The following is a 23,935-nucleotide window of genomic DNA, read 5'->3' as shown; positions in this document are numbered from 1 at the left end:
AAATATTCATAAGAAATACATGTATTTCAGAGAATAGTAAAATGGCCATTTTACTTTTCTTTTAAACGCATGAAGCATTGTCAATGGTTCATAATTTTTTAAAAATTAAATTGCTCAGTTGGTTTTTAAGATATAAAAAATATCAGTTCCTGCATATGGAAAAAAAAAAAGGTAGCTCTTATTTTAATTTTATGAGATGGAATGATGATGAGTACATTACCTGTAATGATGCAATCGAAATCCTTGGAGGAGAGACTATTGATTTTGCGCTTCTTGTATTCTGGGGGGCCTTCACAGTAGATGTCTTCAACAGTTGCATTGGTGTGGCCAAGCCATTCCACTAGCCATTTCAGTTTACAGTCACAATTAAATGAATTACCCCTCAGGTCCCTGAAAGACAAACTTCAGCTGCTTTTGCTGTACAAGGGCCCTACCCACACAGGAGAGAGTTCTACATGAACAATTAACATGTGCAGAATGACCTTACCCAGCTTTACATCCTGCCCTATAACCCGCCTGGAACCTGACTGACCACTCACTTGGGGCTCAGAGACTTAGCACCATGCACACTTGAAGACTGCTCAGTCAATGGAACCTCATCACTTACTCCCTCTTGGATCCCCAAGTGGCTTAGTCTAGGGCTGTGCTGTCAATAGAAACAGTATATGAACCATAAATGTAATTTAAAATTTTCTATAGCCACATTAAAAAAGTAAAAAGAAGCAGATATAATTCATTTTAATAATATGTTTTATTTAACCCAGTACATACAAAAGATGATCATTTTGACACATCATCAATATAAACATTATTGAGATATTTTACATTCCTTTTTTATACTAAGTCTTTGAAGTCCAGTGTGTATTTTATACCTATAATATATCTTAATTCAGATGCTAAATTTTACCAGAAATAGGTGATCTATATTTAGATGTCATAAAATTCATAATTGAAAAAAAAGATGTATATACCCAAATTGTTCCAAACATACTTAACATTTTCCAGTAATTGAGCTGAGAATCAGCTTTTAAATTTAAATTTAACTGTTAAAAAATTAAGTAAAATTTAAAATTCAGTCTCTCAGTTGTACTAGGAGCACATTTTAGGTGCTCAGTGACCATAGATGTCTGGTGGCTACCCTATTGGACAGCACAGGTCTAAAGGACAGAATGTAGTGCTTATTGTAATGTATTTAATTAAATCAAGTGAGCTGTTTGCTTCTCTTCTTCCTCACAGACATAATTAATCCTGATCCTCTTCTGTGGTCTACAAATTCAGTTTAAATAGGAAATGACTTTGACACAGCAAAGTTAGCACAGACATACAATCGCTCATGCCTGTAATAAGTTATACAGCATAGACCATTTACATTTCCACATATGACCCCAACTCACCAAGTTCTCTGTGTATTTGCATTGCTTCTGTTCAGGAATTCCACCTCCTTTCCTGGTCACACAGAATTCTTAAGATAGGTGCTGCCTACTCTTCACACCGCACATAAATAATTTTTAAACGCCCAAACATTTAAAAATGTTTTTTAGAGGATACTTTCAAGAAAGCCAAGAAATCCACTAAAAGGCAAGTTGGCATGGATCCTTGTACTTCTAAGATAATTCTTGATTTGGGCATATTAGAGTAGGTCCAAAAGGCTAAACCCATCTTGGGATTCCCTGGAGGGACTGAGCCAATTTCAATATTTTTTTGTTTTGTTTTTCACTAGTGTAGGGTATAGACTGACACAAAAATGGGGTAAAGGATCCCCAATGAGCTACATCCCACGTCACCCATGGAGTGTGTTCTAACTTCCAAGACACTCCCAGAACTGACCTAGTCTCCCAGGAGAACTCTGACCCACAATAATGAGTGGCAACCTTTCAGGCTACTGTAAACCAGAGAAGATAACTATGATCTGTCCAGGACTCTCTTGGAAGAATCCTGATTTGGGCGTTCTCCTGAAATTAAACCATCATTCAGGAATTGGGGTAATAGACATGGAGGAGGGGCTGGGGAAATACTGCAAGGAACAAAGAAAGTTTTTCATTAGGCTACTGATTTGAAGTTAAATACTGGGCTTGGAAAAAAGTACTTGACTCAGATTTTCTTTTTGTTTGTTATTGGAGAAAAGTTATTTTGAATATATAGTCTACAGCAAAGTACCTGAATACTTTTTTTAAAAAGCTTTTGTTTTCATATATCCTTTCATTTGTTCCTGTATTCCACCTTATGACATTTAAATACCTTTCTAATGTTCTGGAAGGCAAATAATGAAGCTGAATTGCTTTTGAGAGGTTTAGGCATATATTACTTGCTTTGCTTACAGCAAAATGTACAAATTCCTTGCAAAGATCTTTCACTCGGAGGCTTAAAAGTCAAAGTTTGAAAGCTCTTTTGTTTGAAAAAGGGTCAAAAATAATTAAGTTCATTCCCTTCCTGGGGCTTAAGCCAAATTCCTGGGGATTAAGCTTAGAGTTGTTGTTCAGTCTAATGAGAAAAAAGGCAAACTTTTCTCCCTTCCCCCACTTCCTGCTCCATTTCTCTGTTGACTGACCAACCCAAGGGTGTAACCTTTCATCTTTATTCTGTCAGTTTCCCAGACTCCTTTATGTTTTCCCTTTGTAGCCCTATTTCCTGGACCTCATGAGAAAATAGGGATCTTGAAATTTCTAGCCGGGTTTCTTCCCACCCTGTCAAAGTCCCTTACCATCGCTCCCTGCCATATAGACACACACTTTGTCAAAGGAATGCCTGGGTGCCACATATTCAGAATTTCCAATGATAAATATCACAGAAGACTCAAATGTTAGTCTATGTAAATTTAAATTTTTAGCCAGTTAAAATTCAGATTTACAAATCCTAATTTTAATTTAAAAGCCAATTAAAAATTCTAATAATCAATACCAGGCTTCCTTGTTAATGACTGCAAATTAATTAATTGTTCATTGATTTCTTAGGTCCTCTTACACATTTGTTAAAGAATCCAGGCCTTTGAAAATATCTTTTGGGAGTGTCTGGAGATTGTTGTTTGCAAGGCTCCTGGAAAAAAAAAAAAAAAAAGGTGATGTAAACTGTAGTGATAAATTAAACAAAGGCATTTATTGATAAAGTTTAGTTATGAGTCTCTTTTGTCATTTCCAGCCTACTAAATAACTTGTGGTCCTTTTTTTACTTCTGAAATACTACTCAGATTCCTGCTGTTGTCCTTTCAGTTCCTAACCTGTTCACTTCAACACCCACTCTGTATTTATTTATTTTTATTTTTATTTCTTGAGACAAGAGTCTCGCTCTGTCACCCAGGCTGGAGTGAAATGGTGTGACCTCAGCTCACTGAAACCTCTGCCTCCCGGATTCAAGTGATTTTCCTGCCTTAGCCCCCCATAGCTGGAATTACAGGTGCCCACCACCACACCCAGCTAATTGTCGTATTTTTAGTAGAGACAGGGTTTCATCATGTTGGCCAGGCTGGTCTTGAACTCCTGAGCTTCAGTGATCCGCCTGCCTCAGCCTCCCAAAGTGCTGGGATTACAGGCGCACTCAATATTTAAACAACATTTTATGTTGGTTAAAAACAACAATGATTCCTGGGCATTGATCTTTCCATTTAGAACAACACGGGAGAGTCACACTCTCGGACACTCAGTCTAGGGGATATCTCCCAAATGATGACTAACCAAACTGGTGAGTGTCCATCTCCAAAATGCCCCCTCTCCTCCCGCCTGGGCTGCCCCTTCCTCCTCGCTTGCTCCGGAGAGCAGCCAAACCTCCAACCCACAGTCAATAGCCCTATCCCTTCCCCAGCACATCCTTTCTCCTTTCTGAAGCCCACGCCGCCTTTTCCTTTCTAGCTCCATTCATTACACCTCAGAAAAAAGTTTTCTTATAAATACCTATCCAACTATTCTCTTTAATCATCTCCCTCTTTCTCCTTCTTCCGGTTCTTTTCCTGTGACCACAGGAATGATTTTCCCTTTCCCTTTCTATTTGTTCTTCCACAAATCACTAGAATGATTCTAATCAACGTTAATGAGTAAAAAATTGTCCTGATAATGCCAAGAAAAGGGAAATGTGTCCCTAGTACACAAATATAGCACAGTACTAATGCTGTATGACTGGGGAAGGTCACCAGGTAGTGTAATTTTCTATTTTTAACCAGCACCATATATATATATACACATGTTATAAACTTTTCTTAGAGGTTTTTTTTTCACAATAAAAATAAAAAACTAAACTAAAAGTAAAGAGCCCATACCATTAGCCTCTAAACCCTTGAAAATTCTCTCGACTTCCCTTTAAAACATTCTCAAAAGTCTATGTCTTCTACCTCCACTAATTAAATATAAGATTTCTCAAGTGCAAACATTCAAGATTTTTAGAACTTATTTTTAAGTTAGTTACGTTGTTTTTCTGGGTTTTAGAAATTACTACTAGTTTGGAAAATGGTTCTCAAAGAACCTTGGAATGTAAGAATAGGAACTGAGTCAGAACGTTCCATTCTCAATGGTGGTCCAATTGTGACAAAGAGCATGGCTTTTGGAGTGATTCTGAGCTACGTTTGAATCCTGACTCCAGCATTTACTGGTTGTGTGACTTTGGTAATGTATCTTCTTGGAAATTCAGTTGTTTCATTTTTAAGTGAAGATAATAATACCTTATCTCATAAGATTATTGGAAAAAGAAAATTAGATAATCAAGGATGGTGCAGGCATCTGTACTACTCTCAGTAGAGTGGCTGGCATCAGAAGAGGAGAATGGCTTCTGTATGTACATTGTCCAAGAAACAACGTTTAGAAACAGACCATACGAATGAGCTGCTATGGCTGTCCACATACAGCAAAATTAACAAAATACCACTAAGGAGGAGTATTCAAGAGAATGTCTCCATAATTCATCTTACTGACTGGTGTTTGTTTGAATGAAGAGATTTTCTGATGTCTTGGACCAGTCCAGAGTCACTCCCCATGTTATGTGTCTCAGTTTATTTTCTGGCACAATGTGGCTTAAAGTTATCATACTAACTTCTAAGTGGATGTCCCTTCCTCTGAAGCTGGCAAAAACTGCAACTGGCTGCAGGGCATAAATTTAGAGGAGGTTGAGTCACAGGACAGTGGGCATGCAATGATTAAGCAATCAAATCCTGAATTACTACTGCCAATAGGGCTACACAGGAAAAGGCACTGTGCTTGTCTTACTGTCGGAGGGGAATTCTTTTTTTTTTTTTTTTTTTGAGACAGGGTCTCACTTTGTTGCCCAGGCTGGAATATAGTGGCGCGATCACAGCTCACTGCAGCCTCAACCTCCCTGGCTCAAGTGATCCTCTGGGCTCAGCCTCTCCAGTAGCTGGGACAACAGGTGTGTGCCACCATGCCCAACTGAGTTTTTTTTATCTGTAGAGACAGAGTCTTGCTATGTTGCTCAGGCTTGTCTTCAACTCTTGGGCTCAAGCTATCCTCATGCCTCTTCCTCCCAACGTGCTGGGATTACAGGTTTAAGCCACCTACCCTGTGAGATTCTTTTAAACAATGGGTGAATCTGGAAATTCTACTTCCTGCCCAAAGGAGCAGAGCTTTAGGCCTCACATGATCCATGTGAGATAACCACAGAACAGATGGCAAAACAGAGCTGCAGACTCGGAGCTACCGGGCTTCCGGAATGGAGAGGCAGTATTTTTGCATGGCAAGATGGAGGGCTTCTTATTCGCCAGAACTGCGAGATGGGGCTGAGAAAGACAGGCTGGCCCGATGGGCTGTGGGATGAGGCATTACATTTCCTGACAACTTCTTGTGACAGAGGCTCTTGCCTTGGGAACCAAAGGGTTGGGGAGGCAGGGGAGTCAGAGGGAGAAATGGTGGGTGGATTCGCTGAACCCAGTGTCAACCCTTTGCTGCTTCGCTACCAAAACTTCAATGAAATCCTTGCCCACAATGGACTGCTCTTAGAGGAGAAAGGATGAAGCTTCATGTCTAGGTTTGGTGAGTGATGGGCATGAGAAGGCTGCCTGGATTCACTAAGAGAAGCAGAATCAAGAGGAAGTAAGATTCAGACATGACAGCGGAGCTTCCAGACACCCAAAGCCAGGGAGCTGGAGTTCAGATAGCTTCCCTAAGTCTCTGGGAGGTCCCAGTGACATCAGGGTACATTTGGATAAAAGTAAAGCAGGCAGTGGGATTTGGGCAGAGAACAACTTAGGAAAGCAATGTTGACAGAGCCTGAGAATTATTCTGCAAAAAATGTAACAGGTTACCAGGGTGCGGTCGCTCACGCCTGTAATCCCAGCACTTTGGGAGGCAGCGGTGGGCGGATCACCTGAGGTCAGGAGTTCGAGGCCAGCCTGGGCAACATGGCAAAATCCTGTATCTACAAAATACAAAAATTAGCTGGGAGTGGTGTGTGCCTGTGGCCCTAGCAACTCTGGAAGGCTGAGGTGGGAGGATGGCTTGAGCTCAGAACTTGAGGCTGCAATGAGCCATGATTGCACCACTGCACTCCAGCCTGGGTGACACAGTGAGACCCTGTTCCAAAAAACAAAAAAAAAGATATATATATATAAAGGATTGTGTAAATAAACAATGGTCCATATGTAACATGGAATACTTTGTAGGAGACTTTAAAAATGAGGTAGGTCTGTATGATTTAATATGAAGTGATACCTAAGGGTAGAGTGTCATCTCTCTGGAGCAAGAAGGACAGATACATGTCTGTGGATACACAAAGAAAACTCTATCAGAAGATACAAAGACTGTTGATTGAGGTTGTATCTTGGCGTATGGTTACTGGAATCTTTCACTTTCCTGTGTAAATACATATTTATGTTGTGCATTTTTATCATCAAGCATGTATTATTATTTTATAATCAGAAGAAACAAAGAATAGAGTTGACTTTTTGCAAGGATCCTGTTACTGAGTACTTGTACATAAATATGGTTCTGTCCAGTGAGGGTTCAGTCATTCAAAATCAATCATTTGGCTGCATTCATCAACTTCCAAAGCTACCTACAGGGTTAGATTAGGAATTACTGTCACGGCCCGAACTCTGGGGCCTGAGTGGTCAGATCATGCAAATGTCTTTCACAAGACCTCCTGCAGGAGGGAGCTGCCTGTTTTCTAAAAAATTCCCATGCCGTTTCAGGCCCTCACCCTTTAGGGAGATTGGGGCTACAAGGCTGTCCAGGCTTGAAGCCATTGCTATGGTTCTTTGCCCCAGCTTAAAGTCAGCTGTGATGAGGGTCAGCTGTGATGAGGGTCTGTTGCCTCCACAAATCATCATGGGCATCTGAGGGCTTCAGGGAGATTCACTGCAGGAGAGAGCTGCTGAGGGCTCTGGGACCAGGGGCACCAGGAAAAAAAAGGGCAAGTCACGTGACGTTCCCTGAAAACTCCTCAGCATTTAATCATAAAAATGGGGTAAATAGCATGAGATCTGGTGGTTATCAGGGAATTTAAACAGCTAGAGAGACTGAGATAGCACTTTGTGGGTTAGAGTTAAGGTTATTTTAGGGTTTATATTAGGATTATTTGATTCTTCAGATTCCACCTCTGCACTGAGTTTTGCTACCAGAAAGCAAAATACTTGGATAAAATTTTTGCAGTTCTGCCTTCATCCCACTCCCAGCTTCACAGAGTAGTGACTTAATATTATTATTAACTTTTCCTCAACAGAAGCTCTCATTGCTATATGTGCTATGTGTTTGTAAAACTGGTTGTAGCTATTCTTTCCTGCATCATTTAGTGTAGTGTAATGGTTTAAGTGCCAACTTCGTCCAAATCCACCAGGGATTAAATTTGAACGTCATCACTCTTTGGAATGTGTCCTTAGCCAACTTAATTTAACCTCTCTGGGTTTCTGTTTTGACATCTGCAAAACTGAGTAAAGGGTATGAATTTCACTTATTGTGAGAATTAACACATGTAGTTACTAATATTTTTATACACATATCTTTGTAATGGATTCCAGGAAAAACTGTATCTGCAGGTGAATTTTTAAACCTTATGTGTTAAGACCACAAAACTAATCTTTTTCTTTGTTGTTATAGTCATTAAACAGTGATATTAAATATCTAAACACTTTAAAATATTCACTTCAGGAAGCTGAGATCATCTATTCTTTCTGCCTCTCTTAGTAAGGATAATCCTATGCCTTGGTATTCTTAAAAGTTCCATCTTTTACTTTTACTGATACACATATACACATACACACATATATACACATACTACATATGCACATATATATGTAATAATAATTATTTCTTCGCTTCAAGAAAAACTGGAAAGTGCAAAGATTATTTTTTGAAAAAGGAGAGAAATAATAATTATCATAGGAGAAGTAACCACTGTTAAGATTTAGTCATGTTTTCTTCCGGCCATTAATGCAGAGCCCATCAAAAGCAAGGGATTCTGGAAAGCCATGTTGCTAGTCCTGCCCTCCAGGGTGTCTAGTCCTTCTCTTACCTCCAGAGTGTCATGACCTGAGAGAGTGTCACCCTGAATTGCGGTTAGGGGACCCTCCTTCCTCTGCAAAGATCTGTTAGCCAAGGGTGAGGGTTAAACAGAGCTGAATTTTAACACTAGATGTAAGAATTCTTGATTCTTAGGAATAGGAGGAAGAAAAATTATGAAGGACAGAGAGGCAAGGAGTCCCAGGTAGCCACCAGAGTTGTCAGGAAAAAGACTTTCTATATGGTATGGTTTAAGGAGTACCAGGCTCCTGCATTGGCCGAAGCTGACCCCTTGCCAGTCAGACTCACTTTAGGGCCCAGAACTCAGCCACAGAGTACAGGGGTGAGGTGAACAGGGAAGTGGATATCTGAGTTTGAGCTCTGGCCGTTCCCTTTTCTATAAAGTGAATGATCACTGGGTCAGAACAATCTCCAAGTTCTATTCTTGCTCTTAAATCACATCTTTGTCATTTTCACTGAGAGGCTTATGGCTTCATCTTTAAAATTAATAGATAGGTGATAAATAGGATAGGTGATACTTTAGGCCACATACTTAGGGGTCAGTGTGTTACAACAGGCTTTTCCAGGAGATGGAGATCACACTGGGTCGCACCAGAATATCCGACTGGGGTGGGGTGGAGCTAATTGGGACAGGGGTGAAGACACAGTCAATGAGAGACTTGAGGAAACATTTAATCAATGTTCCTTTATTTCTAGGATAATTCTGCAATGAGCACTGGAAGGATGGTTCTCTTTCCATTATCTGTAGGTCTAGCATAGTGCCTGGCACAAAGTAAGCCCTCAATAGATACTTGTATTTATTTATGTATTTATTTATTTTGAGATGGAGTCTCACTCTGTCACCCAGGCTGGAATGCAGTGGTGCTACCTCGGCCCACTGCAACTTCTGCCTCCCTGGTTCAAGCAATTCTCCTGCCTCAGCCTCTTAAGTAGCTGGGATTACATGCACGCGCCACCATACCCGGCTACTTTATGTGTTTTTAGTAGAGATGGGGTTTCACCATGTTGGCCAGTCTGGTCTCAAACTCCTGACCTCAAGTGATCTGCCTGCCTTGGCCTCCCAAAGTGCTGGGATTACAGGCATGAGCCACCACTCATGGCCTAATAGACACTTTTAAATGAATGAATGAATGAGGCAGGCTGGAGTAGATGAGAGGAAGCGTACATATGGAAGCGTACATATCTAGGCAAAGAAAAGAGCAGAGGATGCTCCTTTGAAGTCCCCTGTGCCAAGGCACTGAGGGAGAAAGCTCAAAGCCCCGTGAGTGACTAGTACAGTTCCCACCAGCTGGTGTGGACCCCCTCAGGAAGGACCCTTCCTCCCCACAGCCCCACTGTGGTAGAAATCCCAAGGCAATGTGGAGGCTCTTTAAAGTGTACCTTCAACTAACCACCATTCTCTAGGTCCTGATTCACAGTTTACCTAAGAAACATTCTTTAAAACAACTGAGATATTGCACAGCTCAACGTCTAGTTACCTTGAAACTGGCTGAGTAAGGTCAAGTGTTCTCAAAGGCAGATGGCCATTCCTTCTTGACAGAAATGATGACCATTTCCTGTCCTTTGGTGTTTTCATCGTTTACCCAAGAAAACCTCCAATTATGACTGTGGAAGCCACTGGAAAGTCTTCTCTCTGAGGCAACCAGACTGGCTCAAACACCACATTTGTTTCAGTGCCACCGGGCTCTTCTGCTAAGAGAGCATCGCCCACAGCCATCTGGGGTGCATCCAGCCCCTCTGCAATGCAGATTCTCAGCTTGGGTTTGTGTCTCTCTGAGCCTGAGGCGGTGCAAGCGCAGTTACTTTAATTTCATAGAAAGTGTTTAAAGGGGATATACACTCTAGCATTTAGAATCCTGATTCAGGACTAATGGAGGTTATGCAGTGAATTTTAGTTTATTCCTACACAGTGGTGCTTACTACATACCAGGCCCTGTTCTAAGCACTTTGCATATATTAACTCACTTAATCTCAAGACCTTAGGCACTAATACTCTTAATTGCCTTGTTATTCCTCATCCCATTTTAAAAGATTATTATTATAACCCCATTTTACATGCCCAGTCTGTAGCATAGTGAAGCTAAATGGTCTGCCCCAAATTCCACAGCTGTTAAGGTGCAAAGCCGAGGAATTGATCTGAGGTGGAGAAAAGTGCACTTTGAAGCCTAAAGCCTTAAAAAGGAAACCAATGGTTCAGATAAATGCCAGCTTTATTAATAAGCAGTAAATAATGGAAAATAAACTTGACCTATTGAGCTGGCAGAGAGACAGTTGAACCCAGGCAGTCTGGTGGCAGAGATCACCCTCTTAGCTGCTACATTGCACTACCTCTTTACATACATGGCAACGTGAAGGCTAAAACAAAGCATCCTGTGCAACTGATTGGGAACATGCAAGCATCCCGAGTTTGGGGACTGTTATATAGTTCTTTGTACCCCCTCAGTGCTGAGCAACCATTGGATACTCTACAATACATATAGATTGATGATAATTTTCTCCAAATATTTATATATATGCATGCAAACAATGCTGGTTCCACTGGGCCTTATCCACAGTGACACTTACATGGCACACAAAGCAATCATTACTAAAGACTCGTGGGTATTACTAGAAGCCAATACATAATGTTTGAAGACTTTGTCATCATTGGCCATAAACTAATATTTATTCATAAACTAATTTTTTATTCATGTGTTCCTGATTACCAAAATAACATATATTCACCAGAAAAATTTAAATATACAAATGATTGCTAAAATATACAAACCATTCAAATATTAAAGTGAAACATGCATAACATTAGGACAATGATTCAAAATAAAGTAATTGAGAATCTCAGGATTTGACAGGCTTTGAAAGGACTTAACTTTAAGAATTCTCTCTCTCTTTTTTTTTTTTTTTTTTTTTTTTTTTTTTTTTTTTTTTGTNAAAACGTGATTTTCAGAGCCCCAGCTCCAGTATCTCATGTAGAGAATATGTGGGTAGGTTTGGAGCTGAGAGACAATAACTTAATAACTAGCACTGTTGTTTTTTTTTTTTTGAGACGGAGTCTCGCTCTGTCGCCCAGGCTGGAGTACATTGGCCGGATCTTAGCTCACTGCAAGCTCCGCCTCCCGGGTTCACGCCATTCTCCTGCCTCAGCCTCCCGAGTAGCTGGGACTACAGGCGCCCGCCACCTCGCCCGGCTAGTTTTCTGTATTTTTTAGTAGAGACGGGGTTTCACCGTGTCGGCCAGGATGGTCTCGATCTCCTGACCTCGTGATCCGCCCGTCTCGGCCTCCCAAAGTGCTGGGATTACAGGCTTGAGCCACCGCGCCCGGCCCTCTCTCTCTCTTTTTAAGGGTTAATTTGTAGGGTTTTAAGAGTTAATTTGCAGGGAAAGGGGGATCTCGCCTGATAGCCAGGTATATATAATAACTTTTTTATTTTTATTTGTTTATTTTTATTTTTATTTTTTCTTTGAGATGGAGTCTCGCTCTTTTGACCAGGCTGGAGTGCAATGGCACTATCTCGGCTCACTGCAAGCTCCACCTCCCGGGTTCATGTCATTTCCCGCCTCAGCCTCCCGAGTAACTAGGACTACAGGCGCCCACCACCACGCCTGGCTAATTTTTTGTATTTTTTACTAGAGACGGGGTTTCACCGTGTTAGCCAGGATGGTCTTGATCTCCTGACCTCGTGATCCGCCCGTCTCGGCCTCCCAAAGTGCTGGGATTACAGGCGTGAGCCACTGCGCCTGGCCTATAATAACTTTTAAGTTGTCCGTAAATGTCTCTTAGAAGAGAAATCTACTGACATCTCTGTATAAGAAGGTGAGAAAGTGCGTTGTTCCTTTAGGCATGAACTAAATTTATATAAATGCACAGGTAAGGGAGTGGCTTTAATGTTAGGCCAGAGTGGGAACCAGCTGGACCTGAAAGTATACGTCTAATCCCAACTATCTGCATTTTGAGATGAAGTATGTGGGTAGGGTTCCTGTTTTCAGGATCTTTTCTTTCTTCTCTAGTCATATTTCCTCCTCAAATCATGTCCCATGGAAGGATCCAGCCAGCTCAATAAAAGCTATCTGGTCCTGCTCTAACTGACACAGTGGAGATAGCACCAGACGTCTCATCAAAGACCGTGGGAGTTATCTGGCTTTACCACTTAGTAACTGGGGAGCAGCTTAAACTCATGGTGTACCTCCACTTGCTCGTTTGTCTGTGAACATAGTGCTACTGCCCTGTCTCTTTCATGGGGTCATCAGGAGACTATGATGAAGCCAAGAATATGAGAAAGCTTTGTAACCTCTTCCTGCAGCACATGCAGGTTAGAGGGTGAGGTGCTAATTCCTCACAGCTCGAATGTTTGCCTTGATTGGGAAGGATTGATCTGAGGTGGAGAAAAGTGCACTTTGAAGCCTAATGTCTTAAAAAGGAAACTAATGGCTCAGACAAATGCCAGATTTATTAATAAGCCATAAATAATGGAAAATGAACCTGACTTACTGAGTCAGCAGAGGGAAATTTGGGTTTCAGATCCTCCCTACTCCATCTCTCCTTGAAAGACAGAAAGGAAAGAAGGAAGGAATAAAAGAAGGAAGGAAGGAAGGAAGAAAAGAAAGAAGGAAGGATGGAAGGAAGGAATTGTACAGTGAAGAATAGCATAATTCAAAAGGAGAACATAACTTGGGGACAAAGGCCCTCAGTGAGAAAATATTTGTCCAATTTCTCTTGCTAGGCTGAGCTTCTCTAAGGTGGGACTAGATCTTACTCATCTTTGTAGGCCCTACTCCTTGTAAAGCATGTGTCACATCCTAGAAACTATTTAAGATGAACCATATGGCATTGCCATTTTTGTAGATAAAAAATAGCCTAACATTGGCAATGCCATATGAGTCAACCTAATAAGTGTTAGCTAAAGATGCAAGAGACCTAAGGGTCATATTCATTTAGCCAGCCTTAACCCCTGTTCCCTCATAACACCTTCCCACCTCCAGCACCAGCTCAGAGAGGTGGGACTTCTCTTTCACTGCCTGTAAGAGTCATGCCTCTCTTTGAGGGCTGCCCTTGGTGTTCCTTGAACCTGAAATTTTCTGGATATTAAGTGTATTCTGTACCAGTCTCTCTCTCTTATGGGCTCCATACTGCTAAAGAAAGGGCATCATTAAGACCCACATTTAAATTCCCATTTCATTTGATAAACATAATAGGTTCCACTAAACAAAATGGGTGTCTACACTAGGATGTCAAACAGACTTTTTTCTTTGCCTTTTTCCTCTTCCCCTTCCCTTCTTCCTCTCCCTTCCCTTCTTCTCTCCTCTCATCTTCCTCTTTTTCTTTCTTCCTCCCTCCTTTCCTCTCTCCTCCCTTCCTTCCCTCCCCTCGCCTTCTCCCTCCCTTCCTTCCTTCCCTCCTTCCTTCCTTCCAAGACAGGGAAACATTTTTTCCTGTTCTGTGCATGAAGCCTGAAGGAAACCACAGGCTTTTAGGCTGGAGAGGAGACACAGCTGAATGAATTGGGCAAGTGAAGCTCATATCTGGGTTCCTCAAAAGGACACCTGAGTCCTACATCCTCCCTACAGCTCTCATGATGCTAAGCATTGGACAGAGGCCATGTGGATTGGGATGTATGTGAATCTAGTGGATTTCAAGTTGAGGGCATGAACTTCCATTTCTCCTTCCATATATTTGCTTCTTTTGTTTAATTTTGTCTGAAAAATGAGGTTTGGCAGTGTTGGGCTCTGTGATAAAACTGCATAACATTTATTCTGTAAACAGCCATCTTTGCATCATATCATGTCATTGACATGAAGAGTAGTATTGCAAACACTTTTTTTATTATAATAACTCTATACAGAAGCCTTGAAAGGTATGATTTTGTAAAATATGTCTGGTCATTAGCTTCTCTTTGCTACAAAACAAGCAACAGGAGAGAAAGGGGCCTGGTGGAGGCAGAGGGACAACCGCATGGACACGCTGGAAATCAGCTCAGTCAAAGAACAGGAATTTTTGTCTCCTTTGTTCCCTGCTGCATCCTAGGGCCTACAGCAGAGCTGGGAATGAAGTATGATGAGAGAACAGGTTAAACTTGACAGAATGACTATGACACTTGGATCTCTTGCATCTGTATCTAGAACTGATAAGATACCTATTAGGTAGGTTGAGAAACAGCTGTTGAAAGGATGAAGAGTCACTGCAATTCAACTATTAAGTAGATGTTCTCATAATTCCATAACTGATCAGCTCATGAGGCATCTATCCCCTCCAAGACTGTTTCCTCATTTCTGAAAAGGGGATTATTGTGCCTGTTTGGCAGGATTATTGAGAGGATTAAATGAAAAGTGATGTAAATGTTAGTGCCTTTTCTTTCTATGTGCTTCTAGTTTCCTTAAAATAATCTATGTGTATGTAAGAGTGTGTATGTGTGTGTGCATGTGCGTGTGCATGCAAGTGTGTGCCTGCATGTGTGTGTGTGTGTGTGCGAATGTGTCTGTAGAGGGTGAGGGAGGCTAGAAGAAACAAGTTGTTTGGGTCATGTTGTTCAGGGTTTCTCAACCTGCCCACAATGCCACTTTAGGCTGGATAATTCTTTATTGTGAGGGGCTGTCCTATGCAGTAGATGTTTAGAAGAATCCCTGCCTTTTACCCACTAGATGCCAGTTACATCCCCCAGTTGTGACAACCAAACATGTCTCTAGATATTGCCAAATGTTCCCTGGGAGACAAAATTGTTCCCTGTTAAGAACAACTGCTGTTAGCTGTAATCACCCATTGAATAATTAAATATTTCACTGATAAACAAGTTGATCGGGTATTATGAAGACATCGTCTGCGGCTATATTATGTTTAAATGTATATAAAGTGAGGGCTTATAGAGGAAAAAGAAAAGCTGATATCAAATTACATAGTCAACCCATAATGATCCATGAAGCAAGTAATGATGTAGATAATAAAAAAAGTTATTTCAGGCACACAATTTCCCTGCATTAGATTGCTTTTCTAATTATGGTTGATTTAGGATACAAATATTAATAGTAATCAATTTCTTGAACACCCTCTGACAGATGACAGGGAAAGATGGCAAGTGTGCATGGAGAGAAATCATTTGGGTTTCTTAAATTTTTATGGACACTCATAAAGTAGGTGCATTAACCACAGGTGATCAAACTGCATTGTCCATTAGCAAGCTTAAAAAGTAATAGCAATATTCATACTTACAAGTGAATTAATGACTTTAGTCCCCGGAAAGTATGTCTTGAAATTGACTTGATGTTGTTGTTTTCTATGAATCTGCAATAAGTTATAATATTTTTTGTCAAACAGTTACAGGAACTTGAGAGTACTTGTCCTGAATCATCATGTTTAAAAAAAGCTTTTTTACTTACAAATACTCTAGATGTGGAAGACCAATAAAAGCATCATCACTGATCACATCAAAGGAGTTCGATGTGAATAACCTGCCCAGAAAAAGTACACAATGAAAATGGTGAAACTGACAGATTGTCAATCTTGGCTGCTTTTATCTCTCAGAAAAATGAGTGGGAGTTGTATACAGAAAAATGTCTGCATGGCTGTCTGCTACAGTGTTAGTTATGCAGATAATCTATGCAGCATTTTTTTACTCCTAATCATCTCCTCATCAAAGGCTCATCAAGGGGTGCCTGGTGCCGCCCCACTCCTCACAATGACTGCCACCTGCCCTGGGTGATATTTTGAGATACAATCAGAGCAGCCAAAGCAACATTTTACATATTTTCATGACAAAGGCACTAATAATCTTTTCTACTTGTTCTAGAAACCTCTGGAGTGTTCTGACTGGCAAAAACAATGGTGCTTGGGGTTTTGAGACTGGGAAACCTAAAAAAATTAAGCTGCATGCCCAGTTGTGTTGTGATATCTCATAATAGAGAGGCAGTTGACACTGGCTCCATGAACACCAACCAGCCTCCTCCTTTGCAAACAGACTGAAAATGGGAAACATGAGGTTTGGGAAGAGTCTTAGACCCATTTTATCACCGAATAGTTGAAGCTTTTACTTGGACAAATATATTTGCAATTTCAAAATCCACAAGGATTTGGTTTTGAAATTACTGATGAAAAAGAACATCAATCAGCCATCCCACACCCTGTTGAACTCCTTGGAGAACTGAATAAGAGGCTTAAAAGAGGTAGTTTTAGGCTAAACCGTACAACAATATATTATATTATGTCATAATGTAATAATAATAATAGTAATTCTGTTAGTAAAGCTTATCACTTTTACTTTGAAACCGGGGATTAAATATAACTACCACAAACTAGCTCACTGAATTCACCTCTGAGCCTGTGAACTAGAGGAAATAAAACTAGGAGATCTCACTTTCTGAACATTTATGAGTCATCTGTTTGTCATCTGGGATTGCTTCAAATAATCAGAGGAGGGGGACAGCAAGGGGTTAGAGAAAAACTGGCATGAGTTGATAATTTTTGAAGCTGAAAGATGGATACATAAAAGTGAATTTTACTATTTTGTCTACATTTATATATACTTAAAATTTTTCATAAAAATGCGGAGAATGGGGGATAGGAATGAACCAACCAAACAAAAGGAGATGATTTCTTGCATTTCTTCCTAAACTATCAATCCTAGAGTGGTGTTGGATTGTCTTCTAATCCCTTATGCCTCTAATGTCATGGCTTTGTACCCAGATAATTCACTAGGTTCTGAAAAGCCAGCACTAATGAATAGTGATACATGTTAGAATTCCATATTACTAAAACAAATTCAAAGCTGTATGATTTCCATCACAGCTTTGGCAATTGTGTCTCTTCTCACTTCATGGTTCTGGAAATCAAGAAGATTCCTCAGCTTGACTCCAAGGTAAGCTAACATCCAAAGGCTTCCTTAGGTTCCAGACTTTCATTGCATTCAGTACAGGCAGCATCAGTGGTGGACAGAATGGAATAAGGCAGAAATTGGTATATACAAATATTATACCTCTCACACTCACTGATTTGAAAAATGGCCCACGGACCATGCACTTCATAATCTCATACTCTAAGTTGCCAGAAGAAATAGTTTCCATTGCTACTTCCCTTTATGTTAAATCAGATGCAGGACAGAGAGGGAAATGAGTATCAGTGGGCAGAACTTGCCCATGCATGTCACGGGAAGAAAAGGGAGGATTTCTGCTAGATTTTTTGTCTGCTTGTTCATTTCTTATCCCTAGCACCTGTGATACAGCACCTGACCTATAGTAGACATTGAATAAATATTTGTTGAACAAAGAGGAATTCACTTTACATTAAATTCTGATCCTTACCAAATTACTGGATTAAATGTTTCTTACAGCAGGAATTTGCCTTTATTTGTTTTTGTGTCCCCAGCCCCGAGCACAGTTCCTGGAGGAATAATGTTTGTTGAACTACATTTCAAGGACTAAAACCTCTGGTGAGAACTACAAATACATATGCAAAACTATGGATGAATATTTGAGGAAAGGAGCCAAAACACAATAAAGTACATCCTATATGATTGTACTTATATAAAGTACAAAAGCTAATGTATGCTGCTAGAATCAGGAGAGTGGTTACCCTTGGAGGCAAGGAGCAATTGGAAGGGAACACAAGGGGCATCATCTGGGGTAATGATAATACTGAATTTCTGGACCTGGGTGCTGTTTACAAGGTTATTCACTTTGTAAAAAGTCATTGAGATGTACATTTATAACATGTGCACTTTTTCTTTACATACATTATACTTCAATTTAAAAGTTTCTTATAAAACCTAAAAAAAAAACCCCTCTGGCTAAGATAATAATGAATACCATAATCTCTCAATTCTAAATTCAATTGTAGTTTCTATGGAAAAAGATGTATAAAATTAGACATACATTCTAAAGATAGTTGAGTGGGCTATCCATTTTATTATCCTACGTATACTTAAAAAGACTCCTACATCATATTCTATACAGAGGATGAAACTCTGACCCTTAATTTGTACGGATTCTTCTAAATATGTTTGATTTCATTATTATAATTTGTTATTGAACCAGATACGTTAAAGTATTCCACAGTCTCTATTAAGGGAAACTGTGCCCAACCCACCCCACCTACACAAAAAACAGAACTGGGGCAGACCACGGTGGCCATGTTTTACACTACACAACTTCTGTCCCTTTCCACAGAGTAGTCAGTCTCTAAATCAACCAGCATCCCATGGCCCAAGTAGCCTGGTTTAAAAAGGTGAGTTGGGCTAAGATGAGACCCTTGTTGGGGATCTGGAATTGGCCGACTGAGAAGTGCAGCCACCTAGTAGAGAAGCTAAAGGATAAAGGATGTGTTAGGGTTGAGTTGGATCCATGGTAGGCAAAAGTATGTGCAACGAATGCTTGGGAGAGTGCAGAATGGTCATGGAGACCTCACCAAGGGAAGTTTTTGAAAACTGGTATGGGAGAGATACCTAGATCTGTGTTGGAACCTGAGCCAATGCTTCTGAATGCTGCTTGCTCTTGGAATCACCTGGACAGCATCAAAAATACTGATGCTTGGTTCCCACTCTCGGGGATTCTGGTAAAATTCTAAACCAGGGGCATCGCCTGGGTTACTGAAAAGCTCCCTAGGTGACCCATATGCAGCCAGGGTTGCACATGGTAAGCTTCCCAGGTCAAAACACTGTCCCCTTTACCTGTGGTGACCAAGGGGCCTCTGCTCCTTGCAGCAAGTCTGCCTGGAGCAGTTGCTGTGGGGCGTGGAGGAGCTGTGGACTTTCTTGTCCCTATAACTACATGTATCCTAATGTCTGCAATAATATGAGTTGGAAGTGACAACTATCCTCACAACAGCAGCAGCATCATGGAGGGGTTTGTGAAACCAACGTACCGTCCAAATGACCTCCTTACTCTGAGCCACAGATCAGTGATCTGGACCCTGCAGGCCTGCCAAGCAGTCAGCCCGTGGGTTTGTGCAGAGGTGGTGCAGAATTTGCCCTCTGCCCCAGTTCCATGGGAACGTCTGAGGTTTCTCCTCTTTTTTTAGGGAAGCATTTTCCTAAGAAGCCAGGCATTTTCCCCTAGAATTTTGGTGGAGGTGGACACAGGGGTGTGCCTGATCTGTCTATACCCTCCCCCAAGGGCTGTGCACTTATTAATTCAGTAAGAAAAGGGGCTGTGGGAGGAGAGGGGAGGATTTTTTCTTCAGCAACCACGGGAGTATGTTTCCTTACCAGAAGGGAGATTTAGAAAAATCATTTATATGAACTGTGAATTCCAGGCAGGTACTAGCTTATTCTTTGAATAATGATCTTTGCCTTCATAATAGCCTACATGTCATAGACTCCTGCCTGGATTATCTTATTTGGTCTTTAGAACAACTCTATGAAAGTAGTAAAGCAGGTAAGATCTATTTGACAGAAGAGGAAACTGAAGCCCAGAAGGCTACTAAACGCTTTCCTTGAGGTCACAAGGCCCAAGACCCCTGGTTCAGTGCCCCTTTCCACACACTGGGTGACCTCTCAGCATAGGTCCCAGGTCACATAATGACATAATAACCATGTTCTGGCGAGCAGCCATAATACCACCACTCAGCTCATATGGATTTAAGAAAAGTAATTAAACAATAATGCCTTTCTTAGAGGAATTAATTAATCAGCATAAGCAGTCTTAAAATCACATCCAGATCATATCAATCTGTGTTTTTCAAGTAGAAAGTTTAAAAATTTTGAACACACTTTGTGAGGTTTTTCCAGTTTTTTTTTTTTTTTTTTTTTTTTTGACAAAGTCTCGCTCTGTCACCCAGGCTGGAGTGCAGTGGCGCGATCTCGGCTCACTGTAACCTCCGCCTCCCTGGCTCTAGCAATCCTCCCACCTCAACTTCCCAAGTAGCTGGGACCACAGGAGCACAACACCAAGCCTGGCTAATTTTTGTATTTTTTTTTTTTTTTTATAGAGACGGAGTTTTGCCATGTTGCCCAGGCTGGTCTTGAACTCCTAGGCTCAAGCGGTCCACCTGCCTCGGCTTCCCAAAGTGCTGAGATTACAGGCATTAGCCACCATACCCAGCCTTGAATACACTTTGGTGAATTCTGTTTATAAATAATATATGCTCATTGTAGAAATTCTGGAAAACACAGAAAAGCTTAAAGAAGAAAATGAAGTGCACCATAATCATACTACCCAAAGACACTGATATGCATATGCATAATACACATATGGTATATACACAAATGTATTTCTAAAATTGACATCATATTATATTATTGTGTGTCCTTTTCATTTGCTTATTATATCATGAACAATTTCTCATGACAATCAATTTTTCAAAAATACAGTTTCCATAGATTAGTAAGTTTTGTATTATGGATATATCATGATGTAACTTTTTCTTATTATTGATTCCAATGTTCACTATTATAAAAATGATTATAACCATCCTCATATATAAATATTTTTCCTATCTCTACTTGTTTCCTTATGATAGACTTAGGATAGATTTCTAAAAGTACCATTATTAGATTATGGATGGTTTTTAAATCTCTGGTTCTTCACTGCTGACTTGTACCAAATTACATGTCCAACTCTGAGTATAGAAATGCCTATCTGACCATATCCTCACCAACATTTAAAATTATCATTTTTATTTCTTTTTCTATGAAATCATGTCCTTTGACTCCTTTTGTTGCTTTCTAAGCACTTTTTATTTATTAAGGATATTACTTAGTCTTTTCCTATTTCTTTTGACGCTGAAAGTTTTTTCCTACTGATTACTGGTTTGCCTTTTCATTAATGATTTTTAACATAGAGAAGTTTAAATTTTTATTTAACAAAATATATCAACTCCTATTATGTATTATTTCTTTGCTTTTAATTTTTTTTTTTTTTTTTTTTTTTTTTTTTTTTTGAGACAGAGTTTCACTCTTGCTGCCCAGGCTGGAGTGCAATGGCATGATCTCAGCTTACTGCAACCTCTGCCTCCCGGGTTCAAGTGATTCTCCTGCCTCAGCCTCCCGAGTAGCTGGGATTACAGGCATGTAATCCATGTAATCCACCATGGCATGTAATCCACCATGCCCGGCTAATTTTTGTAGTTTTAGTAGAGACAGGGTTTCTCCATGTTGGTCAGGCTGGTCTCGAACTCCCGACTTTAGATGATCCACCCTCCTGGGCCTCCCAAAGTGCTGGGATTACAGGCATGAGCCACCGCTCCCAGCCTGCCTTTATTCTTTTTTTAAAATCTTTTTTTAATCTTTTTTTTTAAATCATAAATTTAGGGGGTGCAAGGGCAGTTTTGTTACATGGATATATTGTGTAGTGGCGAAGTCTGGGCTTTTGGTATAACCATCACCCGAATAGTGTGCAATACACCCGTTAACTATTGCATCATCTCTCCCTTCCTCCTACCCCCTACCCTTCTGAGTCTCCAATGTCTACCATTCCACACTTTGTGCCCATGAGTACATATTATTTAGCTCCCACTTATAAGTGAAAACATGCAGTATTTGACTTTCTGAGTTATTTTACTTAAGATAATGGCCTCCAGTCAATCCATGTTGTTGCAAAAGACATGATTTCATTCTTTAAATATCCTTTCCTGTCTTCAGATCAAGGAAATACTGCCTACATCTTCCCCTTAACATTTTCTTTTTAACTCTTAATACATTTGGGACTTACTTTTATGTATGGTGTGAGGGAAGACACTGCCTTGTTATTTTCTAAATATTTACCCAAATTTACCCAAAGCTTTCTGTTGAATAATTAACAGAATTTACAGAATCTCCCCTACTCAAGTGTGTGATATCCTTCAAATGTCTGCCACTTTGTTTTTTGTTTGTTTGTTTGTTTGTTTGTTTCTGGCATTTTCCAAGGATCAAATCTTGGATTTATTTTTTATTCCCACTATTTTCTAATTTATTATTTTATCTTTTCTTTACTGCTTTTCTCCTGATTTCCTTAGGATGCTTACTAAGTTTAGTGCTCAATCATATACTTTTATTCTTTCTGAATAAAAAACGAAAGTATTTAGAAAATGGAACTTTACCTTGTGTAATGCATCCAGTAAGTTTTGCTCCATACTCATCTTTTAAAATTGCGTATTTCATTTCAATGGGAATTTAGAATAATATTCTTAAAATTCCCTGTAATTGTTTTTTTTTTTAAGCTTTCATAATTTCATTATTAATACTAAACTGGGATCAGAGGATGTGGCCTGTAAAATGCTAACACTAAGCTCTAATTCCTCCAGGTTCCGCTGTCTATAGGGATGCGTCATGACTAAGTGACACTTTCACACTAAGGCCATAAAGCTGTTAGGGGATTCCTGGTTAAACGGAGAGGTAGAACACACAGAATTTACTTCAAAAGGAACGGAAAAGTAGGCAGCAGGGTTAGCATGGAGCTCAGAGTTCAGAGGGAACTCAGGGCCAGCAACAGAGAAGTAAATGAAGAAGCAGAAGATCTAAGAATGAGGATATAGCTACAGGGGGTCAAGGTCAAGGCTGCCCAAATTCCAGGTGAGAGGCCAGAGTCGGGAATGCATAAGAGCCAAAGGACTGGGCAGGCTCATGTGTTGGTGCTAAGTCTGCTGCGCCACTGAGGTGGTTGCCTGCCCTGGGGCCTCACCTCTCCAGAGGCCAGGGAAGCAGCACACTGAAGAGGGAATCAGGAAGCCTAGGTCCTAATATAAAATAGACCATAAATTCTGTGTCCTAGAGCATACCACTTCTCTCTATGTTGTAAAGCAAGGAGACTAGACTAGATCATTTGTGAGGTCCCTTGTAGCTCTAAAGATGTATGAGTCTATCCTTATAGCACTGCAGCCTTCATTCATGGAAGAGTAGGCATGTGGAGTCTGGGGAGCGGGGAGGCGGGTCTGCAGATGGCTGAATAGTTGGGGGAAGGGTGACTCCTGCTGAGAAAAGTTCCCATTGTCTCAAACTAGACTGCTCATTTGGTCCCGTGCCAGGCACCCTGGCTCTAATGACACGTACTTCTTCAGACCCTCTCCAGTCACCTGTAATATCTTGATTGCCATTAGAATTGTATCTGGCCCATCAGTGGCCTGCATCCCATCTTCCAGCCTAGAGCAGGTTTTCCTGGCTATGGAGGGAGATGATCTAGGGGGCTCTTCCAAATGATTCCCAACTCCGTGAAAACCACTCTGATTAAGACGGGAGAAGTGAGTAGCCAGCACCTGGTGGTCACTTGGAGAATGAATTGATTGGATTCAGAATAGAGAATCAGGTTTCTAAGCTTGTAACTGCCAGTTATAATTGTATGTTTACACATTAAGTAGGTAAATCTGTTTCATCATCTGTTAAAATAGGATTGAGGATGCAAAAAGACTTCCTGGATGATTTTAAAAATTATGTGAGGTAATGTGTATGAGCATATCTCCAATGCTCCTGCCAAGGAATAGCTAAGCAAAGAGCACAGACATCAAATGTCGGAGCTGGAAGAGCTCTTAGATCTAGGAAAAGGACACGTGTTTTACTGCAAAGGAAACTCAGGTCCCGTGAGGATGTCACCTGCC

At 40.5% G+C, this 23,935-nt stretch overlaps 1 protein-coding gene across 3 annotated transcripts in view; it reads right to left on the bottom strand.

The window, feature by feature from the left end:
* Positions 1–23,935, bottom strand: part of LGI1 (leucine rich glioma inactivated 1) — a 40,250-nt gene that overhangs the window by 4,692 nt on the left and 11,623 nt on the right. For 2 of the 3 annotated variants that reach the window (XM_025396569.1, XM_025396572.1), the window contains exons 3-6: positions 15,817–15,888; positions 15,650–15,721; positions 2,962–3,033; positions 221–390 (exon numbers count right to left, since the gene is read on the bottom strand). In XM_025396569.1, coding sequence (XP_025252354.1) covers positions 221–390; positions 2,962–3,033; positions 15,650–15,721; positions 15,817–15,888 — 386 coding nt within the window. The remainder of the gene's footprint in view (positions 1–220; positions 391–2,961; positions 3,034–15,649; positions 15,722–15,816; positions 15,889–23,935) is intronic. The other variant, XM_025396571.1, reaches the window with a different exon arrangement.

Source organism: Theropithecus gelada, chromosome 9 (assembly GCF_003255815.1).
Source record: "Theropithecus gelada isolate Dixy chromosome 9, Tgel_1.0, whole genome shotgun sequence".
NCBI classification, from domain to species: domain Eukaryota; kingdom Metazoa; phylum Chordata; class Mammalia; order Primates; family Cercopithecidae; genus Theropithecus; species Theropithecus gelada.
Note: the sequence above shows the minus strand (reverse complement) of the source record. Positions and strands in the feature narration are given on the sequence as shown.